This window comes from Entelurus aequoreus, linkage group LG13 (genome assembly GCF_033978785.1).
Source record: "Entelurus aequoreus isolate RoL-2023_Sb linkage group LG13, RoL_Eaeq_v1.1, whole genome shotgun sequence".
Lineage (NCBI taxonomy): Eukaryota > Metazoa > Chordata > Actinopteri > Syngnathiformes > Syngnathidae > Entelurus > Entelurus aequoreus.
In genome coordinates this window covers 30,526,661-30,545,469 of record NC_084743.1, presented here as the reverse complement: position 1 = coordinate 30,545,469, position 18,809 = coordinate 30,526,661, and the positions used below count along the sequence as shown (strand labels likewise).

The window sequence follows — 18,809 nt, the reverse complement described above, 5'->3', positions numbered from 1 at the left end:
GGATACTAGACTGGCCTGCCTATAGTCCAGACCTGTCTCCCATTGAAAATGTGTGGCGCAATATGAAGCCTAAAATACCACAACGGAGACCCCCGGACTGTTGAACAATTTAAGCTGTACATCAAGCAAGAATGGGAAAGAATTCCACCTGAAAAGCTTCAAAAATCGGTCTCTTCAGTTCCCAAACGTTTACTGAGTGTTGTTCGAACACTAAATATCTTGTCTTTGCAGTCTATTCAATGGAATATAAGTTGAAAAGGATTTGCAAATCATTGTATTCTGTTTTTATTTACGATTTACACAACGTGACAACTTCACTGGTTTTGGGTTTTGTAGTTTTTACTGATAGATGCATACGGTTGAGGGTTGCTTGCAGACTGGGGAATGAGATTAGGATCTTGTCTATCTGGTAAATCATGAATAAGATTTTTCTCCAGAACTTTCTTCGAAACTAACAATGTTATACGAAAACATTGGGCAATACAACCCCTTGGTTTTTCAAGGCCTGTTTACTAATCCAGACTGCTCTCTTGCAGAATCAGAGAACGGCCAAAGTCCTGAGGAGTCATCCCGGCCACTAATGAATGAAACCGCAGTGGTGGTCAAGCCTGACTCCCCGAAACAGCGAGGCTGCTGTTATCAGGTGGCCGAGCCCCTGCGCACCTTCAAGGCCGGTTGGGTGGCCTACTACAACCAGAGCATTTTCTTCGCTGGAATGTCCTTAGCTTTTCTCTACATGACAGTACTTGGATTCGACTGCATCACCACAGGCTACGCCTACACACAAGGCCTCAACGGCTCAATCCTCAGTCTGCTGATGGGAGCCTCGGCAGTGTCGGGCATCTGTGGCACCGTCGCCTTCACATGGGTGCGCAAGAAGTGTGGCTTGGTTCGCACCGGCTTCATCTCCGGCATAGCTCAGCTCTCTTGTCTCATGCTGTGCGTCGCCTCAGTCTTTGCGCCCGGGAGCCCTTTAGACCTCAGCGTCTCGCCTTTCCAGGACCTTTACAGTCACATCATGGGAGAGAAGATGCTGACTGAGGTCGACCAGGGCCTCACGGGCATCTTTGGTGGAAATGCTACGACCACTAGTGCACCAGCTGAAGATCTGCCAACGCTGAAGACCTACATGTCTGTTAGCTTGCTGTTTGCTGGTGTCATTGCTGCGAGGGTTGGTAAGTAGCAGTATTTCATTGCTGTAGCTCAGTCCTCCATAGTTTTACTTTGTAAGGAGTGAAGCTTGAAATCTGGCAAAAACATGAATATTGGGACCATTGCTGGTTTGTTCCTAAGCACTGTTGGGGATGATAAAGATCATATCCAAAAATGATAATATCACCTGCTATCTTATGTTACCATTAGTAGTCTATAACAGGTATATTCAACTAAATTGTTTTAGTAGTCCTGGGTTCGATCCTGCGCTCGGGATCTTTCTGTGTGGAGTTTGCATGTTCTCCCCGTGACCGCGTGGGTTCCCTCTGGGTACTCCGGCTTCCTCCCACCTCCAAAGACATGCACCTGGGGATAGGTTGATTGGCAACACTAAATTGGCCCTAGTGTGTGAGTGTGAATGTTGTCTGTCTATCTGTGTTGGCCCTGTGATGAGGTGGCGACTTGTCCAGGGTGTACCCCGCCTCTCATCCGAATGCAGCTGAGATAGGCTCCAGCACCCCCAGCGACCCCAAAAGGGACAAGCGGTAGAAAATGGATGGATGGATGTTTTAGGAGGCCACATTTCCACATTTTCTCTTCACTACTAGACTTATCTTGTATATTCTGGAGAACCAGCATTCTCTGGGCGGTATAGCTCGGTTGGTAGAGTGGCCATGCCAGCAACTTGAGGGTTCCAGGTTCAATCCCAGCTTCTGCCATCCTAGTCACTGCCGTTGTGTCCTTGGGCAAGACACTTTACCCACCTGCTCCCAGTGCCACCCACACTGGTTTAAATGTAACTTAGATATTGGGTTTCACTATGTAAAGCGCTTTGAGTCACTAGAGAAAAGCGCTATATAAATATAATTCACTTCACTTCTACAGCAGACCTTTGATTTTGGTCTACCGATTAATCAGAATCAGAAATACTTTATTAATCCCCGAACGCTGGGGGGGTTGGGGGGGGGGGACATATACACTGTGGTGTTCCACGCCATCGTCTACTGGGGTGGGGGGAGCATGGCCAGAGACAGGAGCAGACCCAACAAAGCAACCTCGGCCGCCCATTAAATCCGATAACATTGAAAAATAGTTCAGATAACTAATGAAACAAAACAAAAAGAAAATACTCAAAAAAGGCAACATTACCCGTACTGTGCTGTAAGTGGGTCCAGGTGAGCAAATCGGGCGCTCCTTTTCTCCTACTTTTGTCGTAAACTGATCCTGAGCTCATTGTAAACAAACATGACGTCAATCGTTTGGGGCTCCTTCACTGTTTCAAATGAAGAAATAATGTGGGCTACAACAACATTATGATTTGCACAATTTCAGAATGTGCTTGTTCTATTTTTAAACAAAGAAAACAATCTGAAGTTGTCTTTATTTTTAAGTTATCGTGCCGTGATTTTACCAGTCCGGCCCACTTGGGAGTAGATTTTTCTCGATGTGGCCCCCGATCTAAAATGAGTTTGACACCCCTGCTCTACACCATCGTCTGCTGGTAAGGGGGGGCTTCACTGCCAGAGACAGGAACAGAGCCAACGAAGCAACCAATAGAGTTGACTCTGTCCTTGGCTGCCCACCAGCTCTTGGCCAAAGTAAAAATGTTGGCAAATTTTGAGCAAATAAATTACTTTTAGGTAAAACATTTAAAAAAATATTTGGTAACACTTTAGTATGGGGAACATTCACCATTAATTAGTTGCTTATTAACATGCAAATTAGTAACATTGGCTCTTAATTGGTGATTATTAAGTACTTATTAATGCCTTATTCTGCATGGCCTTATTATACAACCAGTAAGCCATTAACTAAGAGTCTTCCTGCAATAACCTCAGAATTATTGCTTATTAGTAACCCTAAACCCTTATACGTTCACCTAGTGTCCAAATAACTCTAAATTAACTCTTTGTTACTTAGAATATGTTCCCTATACTAAATTGTTACCAAATATTTTATATAAATAAAAACATTTCTTGGTGACATTCTAACTAGAGATGTCCGATAATGGCTTTTTTGCCGATATCCGATATTCCGATATTGTCCAACTCTTAATTACCGGTTGCGATATCAACCGATACCGATATACACAGTCGTGGAATTAACACATTATTCCTAATTTTGTTGTGATGCCCTGCTGGATGCATTAAACAAATTAACAAGGTTTTCCAAAATAAATCAACTCAAGTTATGGAAAAAAATGCCAACATGGCACTGCCATATTTATTATTGAAGTCACAAAGTGCATTATTTTGAGGTGGGTTGTAGGGGGTAGCGGGGGGTGTATATTGTAGTATCCCGGAAGAGTTAGTGCTGCAAGGGGTTCTGTTGTGTTTATGTTGTGTTACGGTGCGCATGTTCTCCCGAAATGTGTTTGTCATTCTTCTTTGGTGTGGGTTCACAGTGTGGCGCATATTTGTAACAGTGTTAAAGTTTATACGGACACCCTCAATGTGACCTGTATGGCTGTTGACCAAGTATGCATTGCATTCACTTGTGTGTGTGAAAAGCCGTAGATATTATGTGATTGGGCCGACACGCAAATGCAGTGCCTTTAAGGTTTATTTTCGCTCTGTACTTCTCCCTACTCCACTCCGTACAGTGGCGTTTTCAAAAGTCATAAATTTTACTTTTTGAAACCGATACCGATAATTGCCGATATTACATTTTAAAGCATTTATCGGCCGATTATATCGGCAGTCCGATATTATCGTACATCTCTAATTCTAACAATAAAATTGTCCAAATATTTGGGTATTTTTTTGAGTTAAATTATGCACACAATTAATAACCAGTGAAATATTATGATGTTTTAACTTCAAAAGTGTGATTAATCCGATCAAAATAACTACCATAATTTTCGGACTATAAGTCGCTTCAGAGTATAAATCGCACCGGCCGAAAATGCATAATAAAGAAGGAAAAAAACATATATAAGTCGCACTGGAGCATAAGTCGCATTTTTGGGGGAAATTTATTTGATAAAACCCAACACCAAGAATAGACATTTGAAAGGCAATTTAAAATAAATAAAGAATAGTAAACAACAGGCTGAATAAGTGTACGTTATATGACGCATAAATAACCAACTGAGAACGTGCCTGGTATGTTAACTTAACATATTATGGTAAGAGTCATTCAAATAACTATAACATATAGAACATGCTATACGTTTACCAAACAATCTGTCACTCCTAATCGCTAAATCCAATGAAATCTTATACGTGTAGTCTCTTACGTGAATGAGCTAGATAATATTATTTGGTATTTTACGGTAATGTGTTAATAATTTCACACATAAGTCGCTCCTGAGTATAAGTCTCATCCCCGGCCAAACTATGAAAAAAACTGCGACTTATAGTCCAAAAAATATGGTAATCATTTCACAGCACTAGTTTTTGTAATAGTATTTTTAGAACGTGTGAAAGAAATCTGCTCCGGGCGGCAATTTTGAGGGTTCTGCCCTACAGGATAAGTGGTAAAAAATGAATGGATGACTCTCAAAGGGTGATGTCATTGGTTTCACAAGTTGAATCACAGTTTATGCAAGTCATCGGTGACTTTACCACAGGTGTCAGTGCAATAACTCCAACCCTTGACGCCAATAATATCGCAATATGTCCCCAACAAACTCATTGTCCTGACTCTGACCTTGGCGCTTTTTCCTCACAGGGCTTTGGTCCTTTGACCTGACTGTGACTCAGCTCATCCAGGAGAATGTGATGGAATCCGAGCGAGGCGTGATCAACGGCGTCCAGAACTCCATGAATTACCTCTTAGACCTGCTGCACTTCATCATGGTGATTCTGGCACCAAACCAGGAGGCCTTCGGTCTGCTGGTCATCATCTCCGTCTCCTTCGTGGCCATGGGTCACATCATGTACTTTAGATTTGCCTTCAAGAGTCTGGGCAGTCGTCTGTTCCTCTGCTGCTCGCCGGAGCGGAAGGCGGAGGCGGACGACGTCGCCTCGTCTCCCACCATTGTCTAACGTCGCTGTCCAAAGCCTTACAGTATATACCGATACTTGACTGACCCTCTCACACGCAGCCAGTGGAGCGATTCTCGTCGCATGAGAAAGCTTACGTTCAGGAGTGCGTGCACCAGTGAGTTTATTGTCGCCCAATTATTTAGCGTGCGTGAGGGACGATTTTAAGTGACAGTAAAAGATGATAGTCCCAACAGACTGCATCAACTTGTGATTTAAAATACAGCGCATCCGGATAGTGTTCACAGCACTTTTTCCACAATTTGTTATGTTACAGCCTTTTCCCAGAATGGATTCAATTCAATTTTGTCCTCAAAATTCTACAGACAATACCCCATTATGAGAGAGGGAACGTTTTTTTTTTTTAAATACAAAAAAGGAGACATAAATAAGTATTCTCAGCCTTTGCTCAATACTTTGTTGATGCACCTTTGGCAGCAATTACAGCCTCAAAGTCTTTTTGAACACGATGCCACAAGCTTGGCACACCTATCTTTGGGTAGTTTTGCCCATTCCTCTTTGCAGCACTTCTCCAGCGCCATTATGTTAGATGGGAATATTAGATTAACATATTCGATCACAGGTGTCAAACTCAAGGCCCGGGGGCCACATCTGGCCCGCGACATTATAACCTGCTCGGTGGCCTTGTGGTTAGAGCAGTGGTCACCAACCTTTTTGAAAAAGAGCTACCGGTACTTCTTGGGTACTGATTAATGCGAAGGGCTACCAGTTTGATACACACTTAAATAAATTGCCAGAAATAGCCAATTTGCTCAATTTACCTTTAACTCTGTTATTATTAATAATTAATGATATTTACACTTAATCGAACGGTTTAAAAGAGGAGAAAACACACAAAAAAATGACAATTAAATTTTGAAACATAGTTTATCTTCAATTTCGATTCTTTAAAATTCAAAATTCAACCGAAAAAAAGAAGAGAACATTTTACTAATTCGAATCTTTTTGAAAAAATTTAAAAAATAATTTATGAAACATCATTAGTAATTTTTCCTGATTAAGATTAATTTTAGAATTTTGATGACATGTTTTAAATAGGTTAACATCCAATCTGCACTTTGTTAGAATATATAACAAATTGGACCAAGCTATATTTCTAACAAAGACAAATCATTATTTCTTCTAGATTTTCCAGAACAAAAGTTTTAAAAGAAATTCAAAAGACTTTGAAATAAGATTTAATTTGATTCTACAGATTTTGTAGCTTTGCCAGAATAATTTTTTTGAATTTTAATCATAAGTTTAAAGAAATATTTCACAAATATTCTTCGTCAAAAAAACAGAAGCTAAAATGAAAAATTAAATTAAAATGTATTTATTATTCTTTACAATAAAAAAGATAAAAATACTTGAACATTGATTTAAATTGTCAGGAAAGAAGAGGAAGAAATTTAAAAGGTAAAAAGGTACATATGTTTAAAAATCCTAAAATCATTTTTAAGGTTGTATTTTTTCTCTAAAATTGTCTTTCTGAAAGTTATAAGAAGCAAAGTAAAAAAATTAATACATTTATTTAAAGTGAAGACCAAGTCTTTAAAATATTTTCTTGGATTTTCAAATTCTATTTGAGTTCTGTCTCTCTTAGAATTAAAAATGTTGAGCAAAGCGAGACCAGCTTGCTAGTAAATAAATACAATTTAAAAAATAGAGGCAGCTCACTGGTAAGTGCTGCTATTTGAGCTATTTTTAGAACAGGCCAGCGAGCGACTCATCTGGTCCTTACGGGCTACCTGGTGCCCGCGGGCACCGTGTTGGTGACCCTTGGGTTAGAGTGTCCTTCCTGGGATCGGTAGGTCGTGAGTTCAAACCCCGGCCGAGTCATACCAAAGACTATAAAAATGGGACCCCTGCTTGGCACTCAGCATCAAGGGTTGGAATTGGGGGTTAAATCACCAAAATGATTCCTCGGGCGCGGCCACCGCTGCTGCTCACTGCTCCCCTCACCTCCCAGGGGGTGAACAAGGGTGATGGGTCAAATGCAGAGGTTAATTTCACCACACCTAGTGTGTGTGAGACAATCATTGGTACTTTATCTTTAGTATCTGGCCCGCAAACACCTGGATATTATGTCAATAAAGTACTTAATATTTTCTCACTAAATAATGGATTTTTTTTCATTTTGACAGAAAAAATATATGTACTGCTTAAAATTGCATACCTTTTAAACTTTAATAGTATCCAATATTGCAAAAAATATTACAGTATATTATCAAACTTTCCAAACATGTTTTGTCTAAATAAAAGTACTTAACTTTACAGCAAACTACCCATCAAATGAATACAAATGACAATACATTTTACGGTGTTCTTTACAACATATTACTGAAAATTGATTAAAAAAAACTACCAGTTTATTGCGTTAAAATTATGTTGACTGAGCTGCCAGTTTTTTACTGTAAAATCTACGGTTGTTGTTTTGACGTATTACTAGAAATGGAAAAATTATTTGTTTTTACGTTAGAAAAACTGCCAGCTAAGATGCCAGAATAAAAAAGGAACTTGTACTTTTTTCCCATTAACAATATTTTGTTGTAAAAACCAATGTAAATTTGATAGTAAAATTCTGGCAACTAAGCTGCCCGCTTTTTCCGTAAAAAACAACAGTGGTACTGTTTTTATATTTACAGTAAAATGTTAAAACAAAAAACACTATTTTGCTGTAAAATTTTGTAAACGTAAAGTTTTGACTGTAAAATCGACAGTCACAATTTATATAATTATTAATGAAATCCAGAGGCAAATTTATACATTATTCGCTGTTCCAAGCGGCCATAACTGCCATGTGGCCCTCAATGAAAACGAGTTTGACATCCCTGTATTAGATGGTTTTCATCCAGGATGTCTCTGTACATTGCTGTATTCAACCTTCCCTCTATCCTGGCTAGACTCCCAGTTCCTGCCGCTGAAAACCATCCCCGCATCATGATGCTGCCACCACCATGCTTCACTGTAGTTTCCTCCAAACATGATGTCTGGCATTCACGGCAATATTTGTCTCAACAGACCAGATCATTTTGTCTCTCATGGTCTGAGAGTCTTTCCCATGCAATTTGGCAAACTTTACTAAGAAATGGCTTCCGTCTGGCATGCCTGGTTGGTGGTTTGCTGCAAAAATGGTTGTTCTGGAATGCATAGCCCTGGATGAAAGCCAAAGCTTCCATCCAACCTGATGGAGCTTAAGAGGAAAAGAGGAATGGGTAAAAAAAAACCTACCTAAAGATAGAGACTTAGACTTAGACTTCCTTTTAGGTGTGCCAAGCTTGTGGCATTGTTTAAAAAAAAAAAGACTTGTGGCTGTAATTGCTGCAAAAGGTAGATCAACAAAGTGTTGAGCAAAAGGCTTGTGAATTTTTTCTTTTTTGTAGTTATAATTAGAGATGTCCGATAATGGCTTTTTTGCCAATATCCGATATTCCGATATTGTCCAACTCTTAATTACAGATTCCGATATCAACCGATACCGATATATACAGTCGTGGAATTAACACATTATTATGCCTAATTTTGTTGTGATGCCCCGCTGAATGCATTAAACAATGTAACTTTACCATGAATTGATTAACGTGGACCCCGACTTAAACAAGTTGAAAAACGTATTCGGGTGTTACCATTTAGTGGTCAGTTGTACGGAATATGTACTGTACTGTGCAATCTACTAATACAAGTTTCAATCAATCAATCAAAAACAACGTTTTCCAAAATAAGAGAACAACTTCAACTCAAGTTATGGAAAAAAGTGCCAACATGGCACTGCCATATTTATTATTGAAGTCACAAAGTGCATTATTTTTTTTAACATGCCTCAAAACAGCAGCTTGGAATTTGGGACATGCTCTCCCTGAGATAATCCTAATACCCACTACAACTGTGGGAAATACTGTACTTTGACTTTCACAAAGTGCATTATTTTTAATTTTTTTTTAAACATGCCTCAAAACAACAGCTACAAAAACAATGAAGGCACACAGCTTCAGTCCAGAGTATACTAGAGCATACTTGCCAACCTTGAGACCTCTGAATTCGGGGGTTCGGTGCTAGCGGGGGGGTGTATATTGTAGGGTCCCGGAAGAATTAGTGATGCAAGGGGTTCTGGGTATTTGTTCTGTTGTGTTTATGTTGTGTTACGGTGTGGATGTTCTCCCGAAATGTGTTTGTCATTCTTGTTTGGTGTGGGTTCACAGTGTGGCGCATATTTGTAACAGTGTTAAATTTTTTATACGGACACCCTCAGTGTGACCTGTATGGCTGTTGACCAAGTAGGCCTTGCATTGTGAAAAAGCCGTAGATGTAATGTGACTGGGCCGTCATGCAAAGGCAGTGCCTTTAAGGTTTATTGGCGCTCTGTACTTCTCTCTATGTCCGTGTACACAGCGGAGTTTTAATAAGTCATAAAATGTACTTATTCAAACCGATACCGATAATTTTGAAACCGATACTGATAATTTCCGGTTTTACATTTTAAAGCATTTATCTCTTTAGTTGTAATACATTTGCAAAATAAAAATCAATCATTATGGGGTATTGTATGTAGAATTTTGAAGACAAAAATTTATTTATTCCATTTTGGAATAAGGCTGTAACATAACAAAATGTGGGAAAATGCAGGGCTGTTACTTTCCGGATACACTATACAAGAATGTGTGTAAAAAAGTACATCTCTGTATAGCAGCCACATCTCACATTTAAAAATGCATCGCGCATTTCCTTGGTGCTTCAAGTGTGTGTCAGCTCGCACGGCTTGGGAGGGTTTTTAGTTGAACCAAACAACGGAGGGATTCTTTTTTTTCTGCGGTTTCTAAAGGGTTGAAAAACGGACTGCGTTCGGCAAATGCAGGTTGTGTTTTTTTTTAAATAAGTGTGTCTTCAGTGCCATGTGAGGTGCCATTCTTATTAGCAGGTGAGAAAAACCTATGCAACCACTTCAATAGCTTCCAGGTACCAAAGTCAAGGTTCATATGTGGTGCGAAAGGAAACGAGGGAATCCAATAATCCACCTTGAAGCATTCCAAATTTTGCATCACCAAGGATTTCAGTGTCCTACCTACTGTAATTGTAGTTTTTCTTTACTTGTTAGCATAGTCCTCTTAATTGGTTGTAGTTGTTTCCAACTGTGATTGTTGTTACTCCAGCACTTTAAGTCATTATGCCGGATCTGATATTTGATCATTTTGTCTTGCACACGTCCGAAATCCAGATTCCTTACTAAAAGGTGGGGTGTGGCCTGACACTTACTGTCCCTTTAAGGAAGAAAGTCTGAATGCGTACCAGTTTGGTACGCGGGTGGGGTGATGATTATTTAGTGCTTTTCTAGACACCCAAAGCGCTTCAGAGAGAACTGAGAACCCACCATTCATTCAATCCACATTCACACATTGATGGTGGTAAGCTACATTTGTTGCCACAGCTGGTAGACCGACGGAAGTGTGGCTGCCAATTTTGGGGTTTGAGATTTCTGCATATCCTTCAAATAGTAAAGGTGGACCTCACAATGTGTTTAGCAAAGTAACAGCAGGAACGATTGTTATTTTTATTTTTTTAAGCCCGACTACCTTACGCTTTGACAGCTGCACCCCACCCTGGAAAAATGTGCTCGTTGCTGTGATTTTGGGCATCATGGAGCAGAGACATATTTGTGTTGGACATTGAAATAACCACACCAGATGTTGGAGAATGTTTGGACTAATTTGTAGAAGTCTGTAGCTGCACCGTGTAGTCTGAACGCCTTAAAAAAATGTAGTTTGGTAACAGTTTTTTTTAATACTTTTTCCCCTCTTGAAATTCAGGAGTCAGGACTATTTCAAAAGGCCGTCGACTGTTTTCAGTATAAACCAGGGGTCGGCAACCTTTACCACTCAAAGAGCCATTTTGACAAGTTTCACAAATTAAAGAAAGTAATGGGAGCCACAAAAAAAAAAATTAAATTTAAAATGAAAAACACCGCATACAAAGCTTAAATGCTTTATGCTCTGTTAACCAGGGGTCTCCGACACATGCACCGGCACGCACTTTAATGTGGAAATTTGATGTTAGTGCAGCCCGCGAGTTTTGAATGAATGGCGCTTGATAGTGTCATACTTGCCAACCCTCTCATTTTTCCCGGGAGACTCCCGAATATCAGAGCGTGATGAGCATTTGGCGCCCTCTACAGTCTGCTCTAACAGTGTACCTGCTCGACCACACGTAGAATGCAATTTCAGCTTGCTCACGTAAGTGAAAGCAAGGCGTACTAACTCAGCAGCCACACATCTTACACTGACGGTGCGAATACCCAGAATCCCATGCAGCCCTAACTCTTCCGCTCAACCAACGCACGGAGAGGGGGGGGGGGGTTGATGTGTGGGGGATTTGGTGGTAGCGGGGGTGTATAATGTAGACCGGAAGAGTTAGGGCTGCATGGGATTCTGGGTAATGGTTGTGTTGTGTTTATGTTGTGTTACGGTGGGATGTTCTCCAGAAATGTGTTTTTCATTCTTTTTTGGTGTGGGTTCACAGTGTGGCGCATATTTGTAACGTAACAATGTTAAAGTTGTTTGATACGGCTACCGTCAGTGTAAGCTGTGTGGCTGATGAGTAAGTATGCTTTGCTGTCTCCTGTGTGAGCAAGTAATAACATGTAACATGTGGCTGGACTGGCACGCTGTATGTAAATGCTATAGAGGAAAATTACTGCAGTGAAATTAGGGCATGCCCTTTATTTAGTAATTATAGTGTAAATAGGATTATTTTTTCCCTGGGAGTAATCTATGAGAGACACTGAGATCCATAAGTCTCCTGGGAAAAAATCGGGGGGGTCGGCATGTATGTAGCTGAGCCGCATCAGAGTGGTCAAGGAGCCGCATGCGGCTCCGGAGCCGCGGGTTGCCGCCCCCTGGTATAAACCAATATACAGTTATGTAAATCAAAATGAAAAAAAAAAGTACATATTGTCATGGTTTGTTTTTATATACTTTGAGTTAACATTTGTTGTCAATGTTTTTTTGTGGGATTCAAATCAATTATTGTACTGCATTGCATGGAAGTAAATTTGTGTCAATTCACAAAATGTGTATTGTGTTTTTTGTTTGTTTGGCAAAAACATTTGACTCGGAGAAAGTATGAATATCTCTATAGATTAATGGTAACTTTAAGGGAGGAATATTCAATTAAAACTCAAAACCAGTGAAGTTCGGCACATTGTGTAATCCGTAAATAAAAAAGAGAATACAATGATTTGCAAATCCTTTTCAACTTATATTCAATTGAATGGACTGTAAAGACAAAATATTTAATGTTGGAACTGAGAAACATATATGTTTTGCAAATAACCATTAACTTAGAATTTAATGGCAGCAACATGTTGCAAAAAAGTTGGCACAGGGGCATTTTTACCACTGTATTACATGACCTTTCCTTTTAACAACACTCAGTAAACGTTTGGGAACTGAGGAGACACATTTTTGAAGCTTTTCAGGTGGAATTATTTCCCATTCTTGCTTGATGTACAGCTTAAGTTGTTCAACAGTCCGGAGGTCTCCGTTGTCGTATTTTAGGCTTCATATTGCACCACACATTTTCAATGGGAGACCAGTCTGGACTACAGGCAGGCCAGTCTAGTACCCGCACTCTTTTACTATGAAGCCAGGCTGATGTAACACGTGCAGAATGTGGCTTGGCATTGTCTTGCTGAAATAAACAGGGGCGTCCATGAAAAAGAAGTTGCTTGGATGGCAACATACAGTATGTTGCTCCAAAACCTGTATGTACCTTTCAGCATTAATGGGGCCTTCACAGATGTGTAAGTTACCCATGTATTGGGCACTAATACACCCCCATTCCATGACACATGCTGGCTTTTGAACTTTGCGCCTATAACAATCCGGATGGTTCTTTTCCTCTTTGGTCCAGAGGACACAACGTCCACAGTTTCCAAAAACAATTTGAAATGTGGACTCGTCACACCCCAGAACACTTCTCCACTTTGCATCAGTCCATCTTAGATGAGCTCGGGCCCAGCGAAGCCGGCGGCTTTTCTGGGTGTTGTTGATAAATGGCTTTCGCTTTGCATAGTAGACTTTTAACTTGCACTTACAGATGTAGCGACCAACTGTAGTTACTGACAGTGTTTTTTTTAAGTGTTCTTGAGCCGATGCGGTGATATCCTTTACACACTGATGTCGCTTTTTGATACAGTACCACCTGAGGGATCAAAGGTCCGTAATATCATCGCTTAGGTGCAGTGAATGACTGAGCATTTTATGGAAGCTGCTTTCATACCCAATCATGGCACCCACCTGTTCCCAATTAGCCTGTTCACCTGTGGGATGTTCCAAATAAGTGTTTGATGAGCATTCCTCAACTTTCTCAGTCTTTTTTGCCACTAGTGCCAGCTTTTTTTAAACATGTTGCAGGCATCAAATTCCAAATGAAAAATTAAGTTTTCCAGTTTGAATGTTAAGTATCTTGTCTTTGCAGTCTATTCAATTGAATATAAGTTGAAAAGGATTTGCAAGTCATTGTATTCTGTTTTTATTTACGATTTACACAACGTGCCAACTTCACTGGTTTTGGGTTTTGTAGTTACATAAATCACATTATGAAAAACTGCCAATAGAGGAATTAAAGGGGTGCCTTTCGGAACGCCTCAATTAGGTTTGCACCCCAGTGTTCTATGTTTACTCGCAAAGTTGAAATGCCAATGCGAAGATCTGCCAGTGTGTTTTCAGTGGTCCAAGTTCCGTTATAGAATAGGCGCACTATAGTGTTTTTAGGAATTTTCTGCAAAAATCTTTGTCTCTCAAGTCTTGAACTGAACACGGATTTGGCCCTGGGGCCACCAGTTGACGAGCCCTGATTTAAGGTCTTAAAGGCCTCTGTACCGAGGATGTCGTTGTGGCTTGTACAGCCCTTTGAGACACTTGTGATTTAGGGCTATATAAATAAACATTGATTGATTGATTGATTGATTGATACTGAAACCCACTACTACCGACCATGCAGTCTGATAGTTTATATATCAATGATGAAATCTTAACATTGCAACACATGCCAATACGGCCGGGTTAACTTATAAAGTTCAATTTTAAATTTCCCGCTAAACTTCCAGTTGAAAACTCCTTTGGATATGACGTATGCGCGTGACGTAGCCAGTAGAACAGAGGTATGGCTCCTCCATTGAGGCCAATACAAAAAGCTCTGTTTTCATTTCATAATTCCATAGTATTCAGGACATCTGTGTTGGTGAATCTTTTGCAATTTGTTTAATGAACAATAGAGATTGCAAAGAAGAAAGTTGTAGGTGGGATCGGTGTATTAGCGGCTGGCTGTAGCAACACAACAAGGAGGACTTACTTGGATAGCAGACGCGCTAGCCGATGCTAGCCGCCAACCGCATCTGTGATCGGGTGAAGTCCTTCGTCGCGCCGTCGATCGCTGGAACGCAGGTGAGCACGGGTGTTGATGAGCAGATGAGGGCTGGCTGGCGTAGGTGGAGCGCTAATGTTTTTATCATAGCTCTGTGAGGTCCGGTTGCTAAGTTAGCTTCAGCGTCATTAGCAACAGCATTGTTAAGCTTTGCCAGGCTGAGAATTATTAACCGTGTAGTTACATGTCCATGGTTTAATAGTATTGTTGATCTTCTGTCTATCCTTCCAGTCAGGGATTTATTTATTTTGTTTCTATCTGCATTTGAGCCAGATGCTATCACGTTAGCTCAGTAGCTAAAGAACTTTGCCGATGTATTGTCGTGGAGATAAAAGTCACTGTGAATGTCCATTTCGCGTTCTCGACTCTCATTTTCAAGAGGATATAGTATCCGAGGTGGTTTAAAATACAAATCCGTGATCCACAATAGAAAAAGGAGAGAGTGTGGAATCCAATGAGCCAGCTTGTACCTAAGTTACGGTCAGAGCGAAAAAAGATATGTCTTTCACCGCATTCTAGTCCGTCACTCTAACGTTCCTCATCCACGAATCTTTCATCCTCGCTCAAATTAATAGGGTAATCGTCGCTTTCTCGGTCCGAATCGCTCTAGCTGCGTTGAAAACAATAGGAAAATATGAGGAGGTGAACAACTGACTACGTCACGCTACTTCCGGTAGGGGCAAGGCTTTTTTTTTATCAGAGACCAAAAGTTGCGAACTTTATCGTCGTTGTTCTATACTAAATCCTTTCAGCAAAAATATGTCAATATCGCCAAATGATCAAGTATGACACATAGAATGGATCTGCTATCCCAGTTTAAATAAAAAAAATTCATTTCAGTAGGCCTTTAAATTAAGTATGTCTGCTTGACTCCAAGTGAGGATGAGGAATAACCCTCGATAGTGGCATCATGAGTACTACTGACCTGATATCACAGCTGATAACAATTGGCAGTTTGGAGCCAAGACATTGCTCAACCCAATAGGAGGCAAGACTTTGTATATGCATACAAAGTCCACCACATGCTGTGTTATTACTAGGGATGTGAATTTACAACTCTCGATTCAACTCGATTACGATTCTTGAGGTGATTTTACCATTCAGAATCGATTCTCTCATTTTATTACATGGTATATACATTATTACAAAACTTTTTAGAGCAGGTTACAGCTAAAAGCATCTCACGCGTGCAGCGAGTAACCACGGAGTTGGCCTAAAAACTTAGTAAAAATCCATGCTTGAACATATTTAAGAGATTTATAATCGTTATAAATAGGAATCTCGATTCAGATGTGAATAGAATTTTGCAAAATAAACACGTAATCCTTAGTTTAAGTAAAAAAAAAAAGCAGAATAAACGTGTTCATTTTGGAAGCAGTAATGACTATGACTCAATTTCACCTGCGGCAGTGCGGTGTGGCACACACAGCGGTGGAAAGAATGAAGGACTGGTTTGCAGCTGGTGACCACAGCACATACCATTTTCCTTTAGACATGAATGATTTTTGGATAGTTATGCATATTACAGTGCCCTCAGCACATAGGCGCCGATCCCGTGGGTGCTTCGGGGCCCGAGCACCCACGGACAATGCCGAGCACCCACGTGGCATTGATGGCAACTTTCAATCTTTAAAATAATTTTTGAAAAATCAATCTTGTTGTAGTTAATTTTGTAGTGAGTTTGGTCCGTTTTACAAAATAATAAAGGCACAAATCATATAAAATATTAACTTCGCTGAACGTCTATTTTGGTTTTTTAATACACACACACACCGAGCACCCACTGGCACAAATGTAAATCGGCGCCTATGCCTCAGCATACTGTGCAGCACAGGGAAGCCATACCCTTTGGGAGAAGCTGGAGTCCCCTCTGGGACTTTGGACTATGCCCAAGGCTGGTTGCTGGTCATTGGACAAAGATAATTATTGTCACTGAGCATGAACCAGATTCTATACCAGGGATATTCAACTACAAACTCCGTTTCCATATGAGTTGGGAAATTGTGTTGGATGTAAATATAAACGGAATACAATGATTTGCAAATCATTTTCAACCCATATTCAGTTGAATATGCTACAAAGACAACATATTTGATGTTCAAACTGATAAAATTTTTTTTTTTTTTTTTTTGCAAATAATCATTAACTTTGGAATTTGATGCCAGCAACACATGACAAAGAAGTTGGGAAAGGTGGCAATAAATACTGATAAAGTTGAGGAATGCTCATCAAACACTTATTTGGAACATCCCACAGGTGAACAGGCAAATTGGGAACAGGTGGGTGCCATGATTGGGTATAAAAGTAGATTCCATGAAATGCTCAGTCATTCACAAACAAGGATGGGGCGAGGGTCACCACTTTGTCAACAAATGCTTGAGCAAATTGTTGAACAGTTTAAGAAAAACCTTTCTCAACCAGCTATTGCAAGGAATTTAGGGATTTCACCATCTACGGTCCGTAGTATCATCAAAGGGTTCAGGGAATCTGGAGAAATCCCTGCATGTAAGCAGCTAAGCCTGTAACCTTCGATTCCTCAGGCTGAACTGCATCAACAAGCGACATCAGTGTGTAAAGGATATCACCACATGGGCTCAGGAACACTTCAGAGACCCACTGTCAGTAACTACAGTTGGTCGCTACATCTGTAAGTGCAAGTTAAAACTCTCCTATGCAAGGCGAAAACCGTTTATCAACAACACCCAGAAACGCCGTCGGCTTCGCTGGGCCTGAGCTCATCTAAGATGGACTGATACAAAGTGGAAAAGTGTTCTGTGGTCTGATGAGTCCACATTTCAAATTGTTTTTGGAAACTGTGCACGTCATGTCCTCCGGACCAAAGAGGAAAAGAACCATCCAGATTGTTATAGGCGCAAAGTTGAAAAGCCAGCATCTGTGATGGTATGGGGGTGTATTAGTGCCCAAGGCATGGGTAACTTACACATCTGTGAAAGCGCCATTAATGCTGAAAGGTACATACAGGTTTTTGAGCAACATATGTCGCCATCCAAGCAACATTACCATGGACGCCCCTGCTTATTTCAGCAAGACAATGCCAAGCCACGTGTTACATCAACGTGGCTTCATCGTAAAAGAGTGCGGGTACTAGACTGGCCTGCCTGTAGTCCAGACCTGTCTCCCATTGAAAATGTGTGGCGCATTATGAAGCCTAAAATACCACAACAGAGACCCCCGGACTGTTGAACAACTTAAAGGCCTACTGAAACCCACTACTACCGACCACGCAGTCTGATAGTTTATATATCAATGATGAAATCTTAACATTGAAACACATGCCAATACGGCCGGGTTAACTTATAAATTGCAATTTTAAAAATTCCCGCCACACTTCCGGTTGAAAAACACCTTTGGATATGATTTATGCGCGTGACGTCACAGAATCCACGGAAGTGGTTGGACCCCGTCGAACCCGATACAGAAACCTCTTGTTTTCTTCGACAAAATTCCACAGTATTCTGGACATCTGTGTTGGTGAATCTTTTGCAATTTGTTTAATGAACAATGGAGACTGCAAAGAAGAACGTTGTAGGTGGGATCGATTGGTGTATTAGCGGCTAAGTACAATACTTACAGCAACACAACAAGGACTACTTACTACGCCTAGCCGATGCTTGCCGCCAAACCCACGGATGAAGTTCTTCGTCGCGCCGTCGATCGCTGGAATGCAGGTGAGCACGGCTGTTGATGGGAAGATGAGGGCTGGCTGGCGTAGGTGGAGCGCTAATGTTTTTATCATAGTTCTGTGAGGTTTCAGGCACAACACCGGTTGCTAAGTTGCTAAATTAGCCTTAGCGTCGTTAGCAACAGCATTGTTAAGCCTTACCAGGCTGAGAATTTTTAACCGTGTAGTTACATGTACATGGTTTAATAGTATTGTTGATCTTCTGTCTATCCTTCCAGTCAGGGATTTATTTATTTTGTTTCTATCTTCATTTGAGCACGATGCTATCACGTTAGCTCAGTAGCTAAGTGTGTCACCGATGTATTGTCGTGGAGATAAAAGTCACTTTAAATGTCCATTTCGCGTGCTCGACTCTCATTTTCAAGAGGATATAGTATCCGAGGTGGTTTAAAATACAAACCCGTGATCCACAATAGAAAAAGGAGAGAGTGTGGAATCCAATGAGCCAGCTTGTACATAAGTTACGGTCAGAGCGAAAAAAGATACGTCCATCACTGCCTCTCTAGTCATTCACTGTAACGTTCCTCATCTACGAATCTTTCATCCTC

The 18,809-nt window shown here is 40.6% G+C and overlaps 1 protein-coding gene across 1 annotated transcript in view; it reads left to right on the top strand.

Moving 5' to 3' along the window:
- slc40a1 (solute carrier family 40 member 1) overlaps positions 1–11,453 on the top strand; it is a 31,218-nt gene extending 19,765 nt beyond the window's left edge. Inside the window, exons 7-8 of the mRNA XM_062067659.1 lie at positions 537–1,175; positions 4,825–11,453. Of these exons, the coding sequence (XP_061923643.1) occupies positions 537–1,175; positions 4,825–5,141 (956 nt within the window). The 3' untranslated portion in view covers positions 5,142–11,453. The remainder of the gene's footprint in view (positions 1–536; positions 1,176–4,824) is intronic.
- Positions 11,454–18,809: the final 7,356 nt, after the last annotated feature.